Source organism: Etheostoma spectabile, chromosome 3, assembly GCF_008692095.1.
Source record: "Etheostoma spectabile isolate EspeVRDwgs_2016 chromosome 3, UIUC_Espe_1.0, whole genome shotgun sequence".
In the NCBI taxonomy this organism is placed as follows: Eukaryota; Metazoa; Chordata; class Actinopteri; order Perciformes; family Percidae; genus Etheostoma; species Etheostoma spectabile.
The window spans coordinates 9,275,858-9,291,802 of NC_045735.1; the positions used below are offsets into that span (position 1 = coordinate 9,275,858).

At 37.7% G+C, this 15,945-nt stretch overlaps 1 protein-coding gene across 1 annotated transcript in view; it reads right to left on the minus strand.

Moving 5' to 3' along the window:
- Positions 1 to 15,945, minus strand: part of gdpd5b (glycerophosphodiester phosphodiesterase domain containing 5b) — a 66,719-nt gene that overhangs the window by 17,642 nt on the left and 33,132 nt on the right. The window contains 1 exon segment of the mRNA XM_032507153.1: positions 11,861 to 12,034. Coding sequence (XP_032363044.1) covers positions 11,861 to 11,977 — 117 coding nt within the window. The 5' untranslated portion in view covers positions 11,978 to 12,034.

Below are 15,945 nucleotides of genomic sequence, written 5' to 3' on the forward strand. Positions count from 1 at the left end.
TACAGTTTGACTCTTCAGGGTTTAAAAAAAGAAAATGTTTTTACATATCTGTCTATTAAAAAGATAAAATGTTTAACCCCAGACACATCCGGATATATGTTATAACAAAGAACCCAATAAATCTCTTAGTTTCAAAAAGGTTACCATGGTCTCTGTGAGATGCGGATCTATATGTCTGTCAGACAACTCTGCTGATTGATGAAATAGCAGCACCTTTGGGCCCCATGGTCCTTAGTGACTACCTGAAAACACCTGGGAGACCTCACCTTGTTCACCCCGCAACCTTTCATTTCCCTCCCCCTCCTCCCGGGATTCTGATGGAAGTGACCTGAGACGACTCAGAGAGCTGTTATGGGGTGGGCAGGTTACATACACTGAGGTCTTTTGTAAATTATTCGATCATCTAATAAACTGAATCCATCATATGCATATTTCTAAGATCTGATGCTAATGATGGGATTTTGTTATCTATTGTACTGTAACACACTACTATATGGGCGTGAATGTGGCAATTGTATACCTCTCGCGGACAAATTAATGAATGCAAGAGTATTATCTTTTCTGCTCCATCACCATTTCTTATAATTACTTTCATACACATGATAAAACCTGCATCCAATGCAACCAGCATACATTACACCTCATTAGCTCTTTGTTCTTAAGTGGACATTTTCTACCAATTTCTATCTAAAATTCTACTGATTTTGTTATATTCAACCATTTATGTTATGCACAAAAAAATTATTAGCTGAGACAGTGTTTTAAAACTAAGACAAATGTGTATTGAAAAAAAACAGTCTCATTTATTGAAGATGTTCTCTTCCTGTTTGCCAGCTAACTCAGCAGCAGAGCTTGTCTAGCCTGACATGACTTGGCCTGCCTTGTTGACATCACATTACCATTCTGCATGGCTGGCATTTTATCCAGGCACAACACCCCATGGACAGACTGACACCGCAATGAACACCACAATCCCTGGAAGTGTTTGAAGAGCAGTGTATGCCATAGTCATTTGTGCTTTATTCTAATATTTCCTCTAGGTGTTTATTCTGATTATTCTAAGTGTTTCCAGTCGCCCCTTGGAGAAATAACAGACAAGTTATTCTCTGAAGATTCAGATATATTGAGTTACTTTTAAATTAACTGAAAAAATAAATCAAAAGCTGTAATTAATAAATGTTTTTCCAAAATAACTAAACTACTGAACTATAAATTATTAACATTTCAAAACCATCAAGGACTCTGTAGCTAAGACACACAGCCCTTTTTATGCACTTACGAGTCAGACAGTAGGTCACCTTTTTAATTATGGGATTGATCGTTTTGCTCGTGCAAAATTATGGTGAGGGTCTGCGAAAAACTCTAAAAATAGAGTGACACTGATGTATCATTGCTGACTCATCACACCGTCAGAGGAAATTGCATCAGCTATTTAACATCTGGGAAAAGTAGGTGTGAAGAGAGGGAGAGAAAGTCGACAACTTTGGCCTATGTTCAGAAAGCAGTGTGTATAAAGTCCTTTTACAAGCGCCTTCTGTTCAGAACCACTGCAGTGCAGGACAAGAGAGCAGCATTGCAATAACAGCCAACACGATTTTACCTTTCCGCCTCCCTCAGTGGCTTTCTGCCTCTAATTTGTATTTATCTTACCTTTTAATGGCTCACAGCAAGTCCAGTACAGTGGATTACGATCAAAGCAGCCAATAATGTATTTATTAAATAGGCTAAAATAATATATATTAATATTACAGGTGTATTGGATTTTTAAAATCTGTTTACAGCAGTAATCTTGTGAAGTTTAACATGTCTCACATAACTGTGGGAGGCCTTCTTAACTAGGATTTATCACAACTTTTCTTGTTGAGCTATCACCATCAAACAATTTAACTAATATTTTCTCACATTGTGAGATCACAGTTCCAAAATAGTGTTTTACGCTCCTTTGCTTTCCACATGAGGATAAAGAGTCTAAAACTGCCCAGCATCAGGTTTATTAGAATTAAATATATTGAATTTAATAAAGGCACTTTTAATGTGGTCCTTAGTAACAATCCCAATCAGATTGAAAACAGGCAAATGATGCATATGGTATTAAGTAATTTATATAATGGTAGCAGTGATTTCTCTGATACAGTCCTCCTCATGAGTATAGGAACACTTGCTTAAGTTGACTAAGAAGAGGAATAAAATAAAAATCATCTTTTGGAAATTGATCTTAATGCTTTAAGGCAAGGCAAGGCAAGGCAAGGCAGCTTTATTTGTATAGCACATTTCAGCAACAAGGCAATTCAAAGTGCTTTACACAAAATCAGTTAAACAGATAAAACACAAGTAAAAACAGTTAAAATCACAGCATTAAAAACCGGAAAACACATGAATAGACAGTTAAAAACAAAGAGAAACATAAAACACAGAATAAATTTACAGTGCAGCATAAGAAATTTAAAGAAATGATTATCATTTAAAGAAAGGCAGCATCAAATAGAAAGGTCTTCAGCTTGATTTAAAAGAACTGAGAGTAGCAGCGGATCTACAGGTTTCTGGGAGTTTATCCAGATATGAGGAGCATAGAAACTGAAAGCTGCTTCACCCTGTTTAGTTCTGACTCTGGGGACAGAAAGCAGACCTGTCCAGTGAACCTGAGAGGTCTGGGTGGTTCATAGTGTAGTAGCAGATCAGCAATATATTTTGGACCTAAACCGTTAAGTGATTATAAAACTAGCAAGAGTACTTTGAAATCAATTCTTTGAGACACAGGAAGCCAGTGTAAAGACTTCAGAACTGGAGTGATGTGATCCCGTCTCTTGTCTTAGTGAGGACTCGAGCAGCAGCGTTCTGAATCAGCTGCAGCTGTCTGATTGTTTTTTAGGGAGACCTGTAAAGACCCCGTTACAGTAGTCAAGTCTACTGAAGATAAAGGCATGGACAAGTTTTTCCAAATCCTGTTGACACTAAGTCTTTAACCCTTGATATATTCTTAAGTGATAGTAGGCTGACTTGTAATTGTCTTAATGTGGCTGTTAAAGTTCAGGTCTGAGTCCATGACTACACCAAGATTTCTGGCTTTGTCTGTTGTGTTTTAACATTGTTGTTTGAAGCTGAGCGCAGACTTTTAATGTTCCTCTCTTGCTCCAAAAACACCACCTCAGTTTTTCCTTCATTTAATTTCAGAAAGTTTGGCACATCCAGCCGTTAATTTGTTCGATGCACTTAGTCAGTTTTTGTATGACATATAGTCCCCTGGCGATAAGGTTATGTAAATTTGTGTGTCGTCCGCATAACTATGGTAACTTATTTGTTTTCTCATAATCTGAGCCAGTGGAAGCATGTAGATGTTAACAGAGGCCCAGAATGGAGCCTTGCGGAACTCCGCACGTCATATTTGTACGCTCAGATGCATAATTACCTATAGACACAAAGTAATCCCTATTCTTTAGGTAGGATTCAAACCAGTTTAGTACTGAGCCAGAAAGGCCAACGCAGTTTTCCAATCGGTCTAGTAGTATATCGTGGTCGACCGTGTCAAATGCAGCACTGAGATCAAGTAATACTAAGATTGAAATTTTGCCATTATCTGTGTTAAGGTGGATGTCATTAAAGACTTTGACAAGAGCCGTTTCAGTGCTGTGGTGTGGTCGGAAACCCGACTGAAAGGTATCAAAACTGTTGCTTAGTGACAAGAAATGGTTGAGTTGTTGAAAGACTACTTTCAATGATTACTTAAAAACGGAAGGTTTGATATTGGCCTATAGTTGATTAGTGACTTGTCTAGGTTGTTCTTTTTTAAGAGTGGCTTGATTACTGCAGTTTTCAGGGCTGTGGAAAGATACCTGAAGAAAGAATGTGTCACAATCTGTAGAAGATCAGAAGCAAACAATTGGAAACATTTTGAAAAGTGTTGGTAGAACATCAAGGCAACAGGTCGAGGTTTTCAGATGTGAATAATGTCCTCCAGGTTTGTATGGTTGATCGTGTGAAATCTGTCATATTGGAAAAGCTATTTTGCTTGAACACTGTGACAACACATATCCTGGACTTGATATGGAGGCACTGACTGTTAATTAAAAAATGAGGAAAAAGCCAACCTTTAACGACACCAATTTTCTTTGTGAATTAATAATTTATCGTAAATAAATCAATGTGCTTCCTTAAAATACAGGGGGCATGACTATAGACACCCCTATGATAAATTCCCATAGAAGCAGGCACATATAGATCATATACCTTCACCATACCTAAAGATTGGCATGGGGTACTTTCCATAAAATCATCTCTCAATGCAAATCAAATCAGCTATTAAGCTAACTGAAAGGAACCCATATCAATCTCTAGGTATGGTGAAGGTATGCATAGTATCTTGGATCCATGAAACAACTGGCCTTTAAAATTAAAAATATGCCTGCATCTACAGTATGGTAATTTAACATAGGGGTGGCTATACTCATGCCCCCTGTATTTCGAGGAAGAACATTTATTTATTTACGATACATTAATCATTCACAAAGGAAGTTAGTGTCCTTAAAGGTTGGATTTTTCCTAATTAATTAAGGTATTAAGATCAATTTTCAATTTCAAGTTTTTTTTCCCCCTCTTTTAGTCAACTTAAGCAAGGGTTCCTATACTCATGAGCAGCACTGTATTTATTTGCCCTAAGGCAAACTCATTAATGATAAGACAAACATGACTGAACAATCTGTGTGCCTTCCATTATCCCTCTAAACATGCTTCAATATGTCAAACAGGATCTAGGCTACAACATAATGTCATATCAAAAGGATGGTTATTATTCATGCTCAGCAGCTGCTGTATAGCACAGGTTATACATGCACAGACAACATGTGCATACTTGCTTACTTAGATACACGTAAGAAAACGCATACACATGCGGTGTGAATATTTTAACTAAGCAAATGATGGCAATACTAAATACTTTTATTCATATCTGATTTGCAAATCCACCTATAGGACCAACTACGGAGCCAAGATGTGATGTTCTGTCGAAGTGATAGAAAATAAATACAGTCATACACACAAAAAATAATCATTCTACAGATACCGTTACACAAAGCAAGTTGTGTATTGCCAAGTATGTGTGTAAATTAAAGCTACAAATGGAAGCTACAGCTACTTTCTGTGCTCAACTCTGACCCCTAACAGCACATACGCTACACAGGGAAAGTCACAGCCCGCCAGCCTATAAACAGGCAAGCGAGTGTATTACTAGTATAAACATAACTGCACACATTTTTACCAGAGCATGCTTTTGTGAAGCTACAGCTTGAGCCAACAGGGACAAATAATTATGTTTAGGTCTGTGCTGGTTAATTCATGCACAAGGACTATGTGAATCATGTACAAAATGCCACTATTTACAGTGACTCACTGATTGTTACATACACAGTTATCAAAGGACAACTTTCTATACACTGCGTCCCCATTTGCAGTAACACACTGAATGTTCCCAACACCAATTTAACAAGACAACTTTCTGAACACTTTTTGGGCTCTGCTGATTATGTGCTTCTGGCTGCGATATAACTGGGAACTGCAAACTCGTGGTTTACAGTACATATTGACTACACAACAAAATTAGAAGTAGGATAAATAGCAGCTAATGTATCGGCAAACTACAGAGATATGTTGAAACTATCTGCAGAAGCATAGTACCTAAGCTTAGAGAGGACATATATCACATGAATTTATTATTATTTACTAGATTATCTATTTCAATTCTTCAGCTATTTACTCAATGTGATATGATTGTCATTTCTCATATAAGCTGCATTGTGTATATTACAAAGTACATACTGATGGCCAACATAATGATTTGTATGATTGTTTGATGGCTTGACTACGTGTGCTTCCATCTGACATGCCAACACTGTGGAGAGAAAATGTGCCATGAGATGGTCCAGAATCAATTTGCCATCAAAAGGTACAGACGGATACAAATAAACAAACATGTTGGTGTGCGTGAATAAACTTAAAAACTCAAGTAAATGTAAGAGAGATATTTTAAGCTCAAATAAAGCAGAAAAAAGCATAGCTGTTATTCTTTCGCAGACATTGCTTCTTTCCCTGTGAGGCACAGGCACAGCCTCACATGCCTCTATCTTCACCGGATTTAACCCCTCAGTCCGTTGTCACATTCCTGAGCATATCCAGATAAGTCCTTGGCATTTCACACTGCTTTATAATGCAGCACCACCAGAGCAATGCACACCAGTGCATGCAAACATATGATTGTGGTACTGATAACTGCAAAAATAATTATGATAAATTCCTTTCTAAACTTCTAATACTAAGGCTGGCTGACCCTGCATTGCTCTTTTCCCCCTTTTAAAACTTGAGATCGTGTGAGATCAACACTCTGGCTCTAAACTCAACTCATGAGGACTGGCAGTACCAGCCAGTCAGAGGGTCCACAAACTTCCCGTCATTGTAATATCAGTCTACACATTCCAGATATGTTTTGCATTTAATGGATACTTGGGATTTCAACTTTAAAAAAGGCAGACCACAAAACAGACAAAACGGCAGATGTCACTTATTGTATTCATCACAGGGTTAAATAGCCAGACACCGGGACGTAGCCTGGGGATTTTCTAATTACGGCAGATAAGGTTAATATGTTGTTCAGCATCAGAGCACAAAGGTGTTAACACCTGGATATTTTAGATTCAACATAGTTTCTTTCAGTCCCTTAGCAACAGCTGCGTAGATTCTTACGCAGTGTGTGTTAAACATTGAAGTGACTTTCCTAAAACTAGAGGCTCTTAGTGTAAAATATCAAATAAATGCCTCCTATTCCTAAAAATGAAATTGCCATCCTTCCTTGGCATGTACCCCTTATCCTTTTAAAGGCCTTGGTTTCACCTCTGGAATATGTGAGTGTATACTGCTTCAGTGATTAGCTGCATCTTTTTAGGCAAGATGGGGAAAACAGCAGATCACCTGACACATCACTGCATATTTATTACATTGATACTGCGAAATAATCTATTACTAAAAAGACTTCAAATGACCAATTCATTATTTTGAATTACAGTACATTATCGATTAATCTGCAATTTCCTAAAACCCAAATTAACGTCTTGTTTACAATCACATAAGACAAAAAGCAAATGATCTCAACAGAGAAGCTATAAAAAGGTAATAATATGCCTAAAAGAGGACTTAATACGTAATTGAGTAATAGTTGGTAGTTTTCCGTCAATCGACTTAACGATTAGCAGTGTTGGGCTAGATACTTTTAAAAAGTAATTAGGTATAGTTACTAGTTACTTCTTCCAAAAAGCAACTAAATTAAAAACTCAGTTACAAATTATAAAAGTAACTAGTTAAATGTGACCCCACCTCCACCTCTCTTTAACGGAACATAAAATACATGTGCATTTTCAATTATTTATGATAAATCTGAATATTATAATGAAATGGACACTTAATAAATAACTTTATTACCAGAAACTGCAAACAAATCTAAACTCTTTTATTGTTGCAGTGGGACAAAGTGAGACTAGCCTCCAATCAAATGCCATGTACATAGATATTATGTCTAGTGGATCCATACAAACAACAACATAGACGTTTTGGAACTTTTGATATGTATTGCCCCTCAACAGGCCATAACTGAGCAAAATAAATAATGCTCAGTAAGCACTATAGCAAAAATAAATAATTATTATATTATAATTATAGACACTCTTTGTGCAAATAACGTAAGTGTCCTGATGTTTATTCTTTTGCACTGGTGTGTGCGTTGAGCAGGCGTGTGTGTGTGTGTGTGTGTGTGTGTGTGTGTGTGTGTGTGTGTTAGAGCGAGGGAGAAGTGAGAAAGTGACAGTGTTTAGCTTCGGAGCCACTTAACAAACAAAGTGCCGCATTTTTTGGCAGTAACGGTAACAGCGTTATTAAGATGGGAAGAGTAATCAATTACATGACTCGTTACTGAAAAAAGTAACGCCGTTATTTATAATGCCATTGTTTCCATCAATGACGATTAGTCAACCAATTTTTTTAGCTCAAGTGAGGTACGCAACACATAGGAATGTGTTAATAAAAGGTGTTATGGACACATTTGTTTAATTTGTTTGTTATGAAGCATCTTTGAATTTAAGTCACATCCTACAAATTACTTTTGTCAACTACAGTGGAGAAACCATTAAATAACCAAAGAATACAGTGGCTTGATCATCCTATACATGCCTGGCTATTTGGATTAGTCATCAGTGAAAAGACAAATGGTTCCTATTAACAGTATTAATCTAAATGTTACAAAGCACAACAAATCTCAATGAAAACTTTGCCCTGCAAGATTATCATAATTCGCACCAAATGTGATTTCAAATATTACAGAGGCATAAAGATGACAGATGCCCTGGAGAATATGGGAATTATGAAAAGAGTAGGTCTAGCGGAAGAATATGACCCAAGAAAAATACAGTCGATACAAGTATCAGTCAGATACAGCCGATGAATGTCACACCCACTTAGCAAAAGCACTACTACTACTTAAGTAAAATGCATATAATACCCATGGAAATCACTTGACAAGCCATAAACCATATTAACTATTACCATTTCCTACATGAAACACATCTCAAAGTAACCCTCAGCTTAATCATTAAGTCACTTCCCATCAGATTTATTGGAATCTATAACCTTTCAGTCTGAAAGCAAGAGGGACACAAGGACAAGTATGTGATCATGCCAGCATACACAATACAGAAAACCAGTCACCAGTCTAAAAACTGAAACCACAGAAAAATAGGGATGCAAGAAAAAGGGAACCCTTTTATGATCAACATCACTACGGCAGTTTGCATTTGCATTCTGCTCACGTGATATTCTATTTTAACTGTTGCTATCCAAAGCAAATTAAACAATATGCCACATTGTGAAGTCTCCATCAGTGTACCTGCTTGTTCTAGGTAACTCAATTGTCTTATTTGTCCAATATTTTCCAGGCCAGGGATAATAAAGACCACAAGATCACAGACAAATGAAAACAGAGCAGCTTTGCCTCTATTTTTAAAGCCTTTGTTTGACTGAATGGTAAAGACTGGCTAAATGGAAATACTTTCAATTATTACTGAGAGGCCAGATCGGCTTGCACTGCATGACGTGGGCTGTCTTCCTACAAAGCACCTTGAACACAGACAGAGGCAACTTCACAAGGACTGCCAGTAAACCTGAATGGCTCATTACAGTGCAAAGATGAAAAAGGGGATAAATAGCATAATCCACTTGTAGATTATGAATGAGTCTACAGTTGTTTCATCAAGGGATTTTTAGTTCTCACGCTTCTGTGATTCACTCACGTCCAGTTCCATGTAGGTGATACCTGCCCTTGACTGGTCACCGTTTGTTAACTGGGATTGTTAAAGATGCAGTCATATATGACATCACGCTGAACAAAGCAAGACAGCATCCACAATGGAAAGGGCAGCTCTCAGTGTTTCTAGTAGACACTCAAATAAGTATGGACAAACAAATGGCAGATTAGACAGCTATTCCCCTATTCTTCATAGTTTATTGACAGCACCAAAACAAAGCTGCATTCTTAGTAGTCTATTTTTACAATTATTCTAGAACACATAATTTTGGCTCAATTCCTCATTATTTAAACAAATTAAAAGAATGTTTATGGGAAAATATCCACTTCTTGAGTCAACTTAACAGAAATGGAGTTCAGCCTGCGGAGTGCATGTGCCTGACTGTGTGCTTCTTACACTGGGGTCAAGATAAGTGCTATCCACCACCACACGGTCAAATTAAAGGATGAGCACCATGAACAAACAAAGCTGATGCTGCACTATATTATTCTATTCTATTAGTTGGACTGAAAGACAACTGCTTGCAACAGGATACAGGGCTATATGGTGTCCAGTTTCCTGCAAACAGGAGGGGAAAATAACAATGTATATATATTGCTTTATTTAGTTCTGGAATGCTTTTTATATGATCAAGGAGATCAAAACATAACCACCCATCTCTGCCTGTATTTTTCTCTTGCCCCGTTTGTTTAAACAACGCACACCACATATTTTCTTCGGCATCTGTGTGTTGAGTGACAGGAGTCTATTGTCTGTGTCCTAGGTTTAACCTAGTGTCTGAGTGCATGTGAGTGTACACATGGCTATATGCGGTGTGTGTTTGAGTTTGTTGCAGCAACATAGCCTGTGTGTCCTTTCTAAATATGGAATACAGATAAAAAAAGGGAAAGGTCAGTACAATGCTCATCATGTGTAGGCTGTAATACTTATCCCGACGTGCCTAATGCTAAAAAAAGCAATGCTGTATCTTTTGGTTGAGAGTTACATGTGACTGATCTGGGTACACACTTTGCCTTAAGATTTTAATCAAGAAAGTTTAGCTTTTTTGTTGTTAAAAAATCATTAAACATTGATTAGGATTATTATAGCACACCTAAGAATGTGACCATTTATAGGCTTACATTTTAATGCTTAAAAATAATGTATATATATGTCAATTATACAACTCTAATAACAACCTTTCATTGTCTGCCATAGTCTTTCCAGACTATGATAAATGTGACTGCTATACAGATGCACTAAACCTAACTGCCAGGCATGTGGCTCTACACGAAAAACACGTACAGCATAAACAAAAAACATTTGATGGAAAATATTTATAACAAAATCTGATTAAACTAATTAAAATGTGCAGAATGTAGGAGATGACAGACCATGATTCAGAAACAGTGGAGTATTGTAATGTCACATGAACCTACGTGGAAAGCTCAAGGTTATTGAGTGGGGGATAAGCCAGCAAGGACATACAGTATTTAGTCAAAGATAATGATTTGCTGTTAATCAATGTTGTGAGACAAAAGGTATCTGGAGACTATGAGCTAGCTATAGCAGCTATAGATGCCAAACACAGACGGTTACGTAAGTTTTCCTCAGTAGTATATTCAGTAAGGAATATCTTAATAATGATCATTTTTCAACCTCCTACACGGCCATCTTGTTATTCAGATCTGTGAAGACTCACATTATTGTAACAGCAACAATGCCTTTTAAAAGGTGCTATGCCAATCGTATTTCATTACTTTGTGGTAATATCTGAAGTTCTACCATGGACTAACATTTTCTGTGGAAAGAATGCATTGGTTACTTTGTTAAAGCCTTTCTAGCGTGTTATAGAAAGCAGCTCAATTTGTGCCAGTTCTCCTAGGACCTAACATATCTCAAAAAAGAAAAACTAACATCTTATTCAAATTTATGTTAATCCCCATTTGTAGAATGGAATGCTATTTAAATGCTTAAAAGTCTCCCAGGACACAACAGCTTTGATTGAAATGATAAATCTCAAGGAGAACGACATCATGTCTTATTCACTGGCAACAAATGTGAGACCATGTGCACATGTAATTGTGTATACAGCTTATAATTATATTGTGAGATAATCAATGACAGCAAGGACAGCCTCAAATCTATTTTCTACCGCTTTGCTAACCAGTGTTGTTTTAACCATTCCATGTGCCTCGGTTGCCAAATCAAACCATGAAATATTTTTTTTCTCTTGTTTTTATTTTAAAAAAAGAAAGAAAAAAAGGGAAAAGGTAAAAGACCCAAAATGTAAAACTAAAAATCTGTAAGATGTGAAATACTTACAACGCCTCAATGTCAATCAGATGTCATTCTAATGCATTAACAGACTGGTACACGTGTGTGACGTGTTTTAGGTAGTGAACACCATACACATTCAGTACTGTATCATGCACTTTAAGCAATGTGTGTATGCTCTGTATTTAAAAACAATGATAGCCAGATGTACAGCAATTCTGAATGGTGTTAGTTCACTTATAAAAAAGGGGTTTCCTTCCCCCTCTCACCTTGGTGGTGTCATCATGGGAACGCTGATAGCGTTTCCAGCGGCAACCGTAGATCCCAGTGATACATGACAAACACAGCTGGCGCTCATAGACCTGGAGGGGTTGGTGTTTTACCATGCTCCTTCAGTCAGTCCTGTTTCCAGAGCTCTAACATCCCACTGACTACGAAGTGTCCTGGGAAGAAAAAAACAACAACAAAAAAACGTATGAAATGTTAGCATTAATGTTGATGAAAACAACATAGAATTACAAAATGCTGAGACCAAAAAAATAAATAAACAAAATTTGCACTATCCATGGAACAAACTGTAGCTGTAGTAGCATGTCTGGTGCTTTGATAGAAAACACATGCTGGGCTGAAGAGCACAACACTTTGATATTAAGCCTTTCATTAAATTAAGACCTTTTTTCCCAGCCCCCATTTCTAATGACAACTGAGACTACAAGGAGCTTTCATCAATATAATCAAGAACATAAATTAAATTGAAAAGGCCTTGGTGAGCCCACCATCTATTGAACATTGCATTAAATTACAGTGTCCATGAGTATATCATAGAGTCACTACATATCTGGGTCAAAAGACAGCATGCAGGTCCCATCTCTCCCTTTTAATGTCAGGCCTAGAAAAAGGCAAGGCAAAGAAAAGGCAAACAGGTGTAATAAGGATGTAATCTAACAGTGACAAAACCCTTCAACTTACAGTACATAAATAAATAAAATCTAAATAAATAAATAAAACAAACAAATAAATCGCTGCATGCTGATTTGTACAACTTAAATGGTCAACATGGCAAATAAACATAGTGAACCCAAACAGCTCCATTACCCCCTCTCGATGTGGAGGTGCAGCAGAGCACCACTATACTTTAGAAAAGACCCAGTACCCGTTTCATGACTTTCTAATGCTCTGTTAGTGACCATGGTAGAAGTACAAGGCTGTGAATAATCAGAGTTACAACTCAGTCCTCCCATTATGCTGCTGCTGATGATTCAGCACAGAGACTCATGTCTCATAACAATAATGTATTACAGCAGTCGTGGCTGTTATCACAAGTTTACCTCACTCTCCAGGTGCATGGTAGAGCCTGTTGTGCTGCCTGATATCAAAAGCATAATTAAACCATGCATAATTAATGGGCTATCTCTGCTGATAAGAGTAAAAAAACAAGATAAAATGGCATACACACATCCAAACGTTTTCCTGAAGTGCAGCACAGCTAGCATACATCTAAGTCACATCTGATGTTTTAGTGCATTTCTGCATGTTAACTACACTCTTCCTGCTGTAATCAGGCTGTCTCAGGCTCTGGGCAACAGATCATTTGCATCTGCTGCAGTGGCCAGGTTTCCTGTTATTAACTAAAACTGTTGAGCCAAGGGTATAATGAACCTGGCCCACCCCAGCAGGAACACAAGGGTCTTGACAGGCAATGCTCTCTGTGCCTTAGGTGTTACACTTTAAATAACATGAGCCAATGTCTTATCAATAATAACCTTATCTTGCTTGGAGTCTGCACTACTGTTTTCTCATCAAGCTGTCATGCGGGCAGCCAGGGGTTTAGACCTTGATCCGATCGAGAACTGCCTGACTACTAGCATAGCATTTATGCTTTTCTGATGCTTCTTCTGAATAAATCATGCCTGTCAGATAGATGGAGATCACAGCTTTGAAAGCCCATCATTTTGAGTCTCGAATCCTGCTAGCAGCAGGATTGGCGTCAGCAGTTGCTCTGTCTGTCTGTGAGAGTCAAGCAGTTAAAAAACAACAGGTAAACATTTCCAGCGTGCTCAAGAAGTGTCAAAAACATGTAAATGATCATTACAGAGAATACATTATCAAGAGAATCATTTTGGTCATTCACTGTTTGGATTTAACATGACGGAAAGATGAAGCCTTTGCTCACAAAAGATATTTTACGTGGACATGCTCTTCTGTCTTTTCAGCTTTTTGCCAGTTTATAGTTCTTTTATATTTATGGGCAGGCCGATGTCATCAGCCGATATTAGGCATTTCCTGATCTATTGGGATCTGCATTTAATAATGGCTGATTTATTTTTATTTTTTTATATTCATTCATCACAATTATTTATAATGACAAATAAATGATTCTGATAAATAAATATTTAAAAAATACAAACGGTCGGTCAACCATGTTAAGAGCGTTGGTTTTGCATAGTTTGTCCATCGGACGGCACTCTACAACGTCCCTGTTGGCAACACTGATTATTTTTGTTGTGTTTTTGTTCAAAGGACTTTAAGTTTGTATTGTTGTACATTTTATTTATAAGAACTTTAATATATGTTGATGTTCCATTGCTCTGTCGTGACAACAAAACAACTTGTTATCATATTATTTTAGTGAGAACTCATAAATAACTAATGTTAGAGAAATCTGTTTGTTTTAACACATTTCTGGATTTAAAATATATATCGGCATATCAGATTTTTAAATGACCAAGTATTCGTATCGGTCTTAAAAATCCTTTATCAGTCGGGCTCTAATTTGTGTTCTTGTGTGTCTTTGAAAGGCTAAGATTCTAGTACTTTGTCACATATTAATTTCAATTCAAATGGACGGAAAATGTATATTTATATTATATATATATATTTATATTAAATATTTCCTGTACTGTATATAATATATACTGTATATACAGTGGTGTGAGAAAGTGTTTGCCCCCTTCCTCATTTCCTGTTCCTTTGCATGTTTTTCACACTTAAGTGTTTCAGAACATCAAACCAATTTAAACAATAGTCAAGGACAACACAAGTAAACACAAAATGCAATTTGTAAGTGAAGGTGTTTATTATTAAAGGTGAAACAAAATCCAAACCATCATGGCCGTTGTGAAAAAGTGATTGCCCCCTAAACCTAATAACTGGTTGGGCCACCCTTAGCAGCAACAACTGCCATCAAGCGTTTGCGATAACGTGCAATGAGGCTTTACAGCGTCCTGGAGGAATTTTGGCCCACTCATCTTTGCAGAATGGTCCTAATTCAGTTACATTAGAGGGTTTTCGAGCATGAACGGCCTTTTTAAGGTCATACCACAACATCTCAATAGGATTCAGGTCAGGACTTTGGCTAGGCCACTCCAAAGTCTTCATTTGTTTTTCTTCAGCCATTCGGTGGTGGACTGTTGGTGTGTTTAGGATCTTTGTCCTGCTGCAGAACCCAAGTTCTTTCAGCTTGAGTACACGAACGATGGTCGACATTCTCCTTCAGGATCTCTTGGTAGACAGCGAATTCATAGTTCCTTTATCACGGCAAGTCTTCCAGGTCCTGAAGCCAAAACAGCCCCAGACCATCACACTACCACCACCATATTTACTGTTGGTATAATGTTCTTTTTATGAAATGCAGTGTTCCTTCTACGCCAGATATACTTGGACACACACCTTCCAAAGACTTCCACTTTTGTCTCATCGGTCCACAGAATGTTTGTCCCAAAGTCTTGGGGATCATCAAGATGTGTTGTGGAAAATTGAGACGAGCTTTGATGTTCTTTTTGCTCAGCAGTGGTTTTCTCCTTGGAACTCTGCCATGCAGGCCATTTTTGCCCAGTCTTTCCCTGATGGTGGAGGCATGACCGTGACCTTAACTGAGGCAGAGGCCTGCAGTTCTTTGGACGTTGTTTGTGGGTCTTTTGTGACCTCTTGGATGAGTCGTCGCTGCGCTCTTGGGGTAATTTTGGGGCGGCCCACTCCTGGGAGGTTCACCACTTTTCCATGTCTTCGCCATTGTGGATAATGGCTCTCACTGTGGTTCGCTGGATTCCCAAAGCTTTGGAAATGGCTTTATAACCCTTTCCAGACTGTAGATCTCAATTACTTTCTTTCTCAATTGTCCTGAATTTCTTCGGGTCTCGGCATGATTGTGTAGCTTTTAAGGATCTTCTGGTGGACCTTACTGTGTCAAGCAGCTCCTATTTAAGTGATGCCTTGGATTGTGAACATTGTGGTCAATAATCAGGCCTGGGTGTGGCTAGAGAAATTGAACTCAGGTGTGGAGAACCACAGTTATATTATGTTTTAACAAGGGGGGCAATCACTTTTTCACATAGGGCCATGATGGTTTGGATTT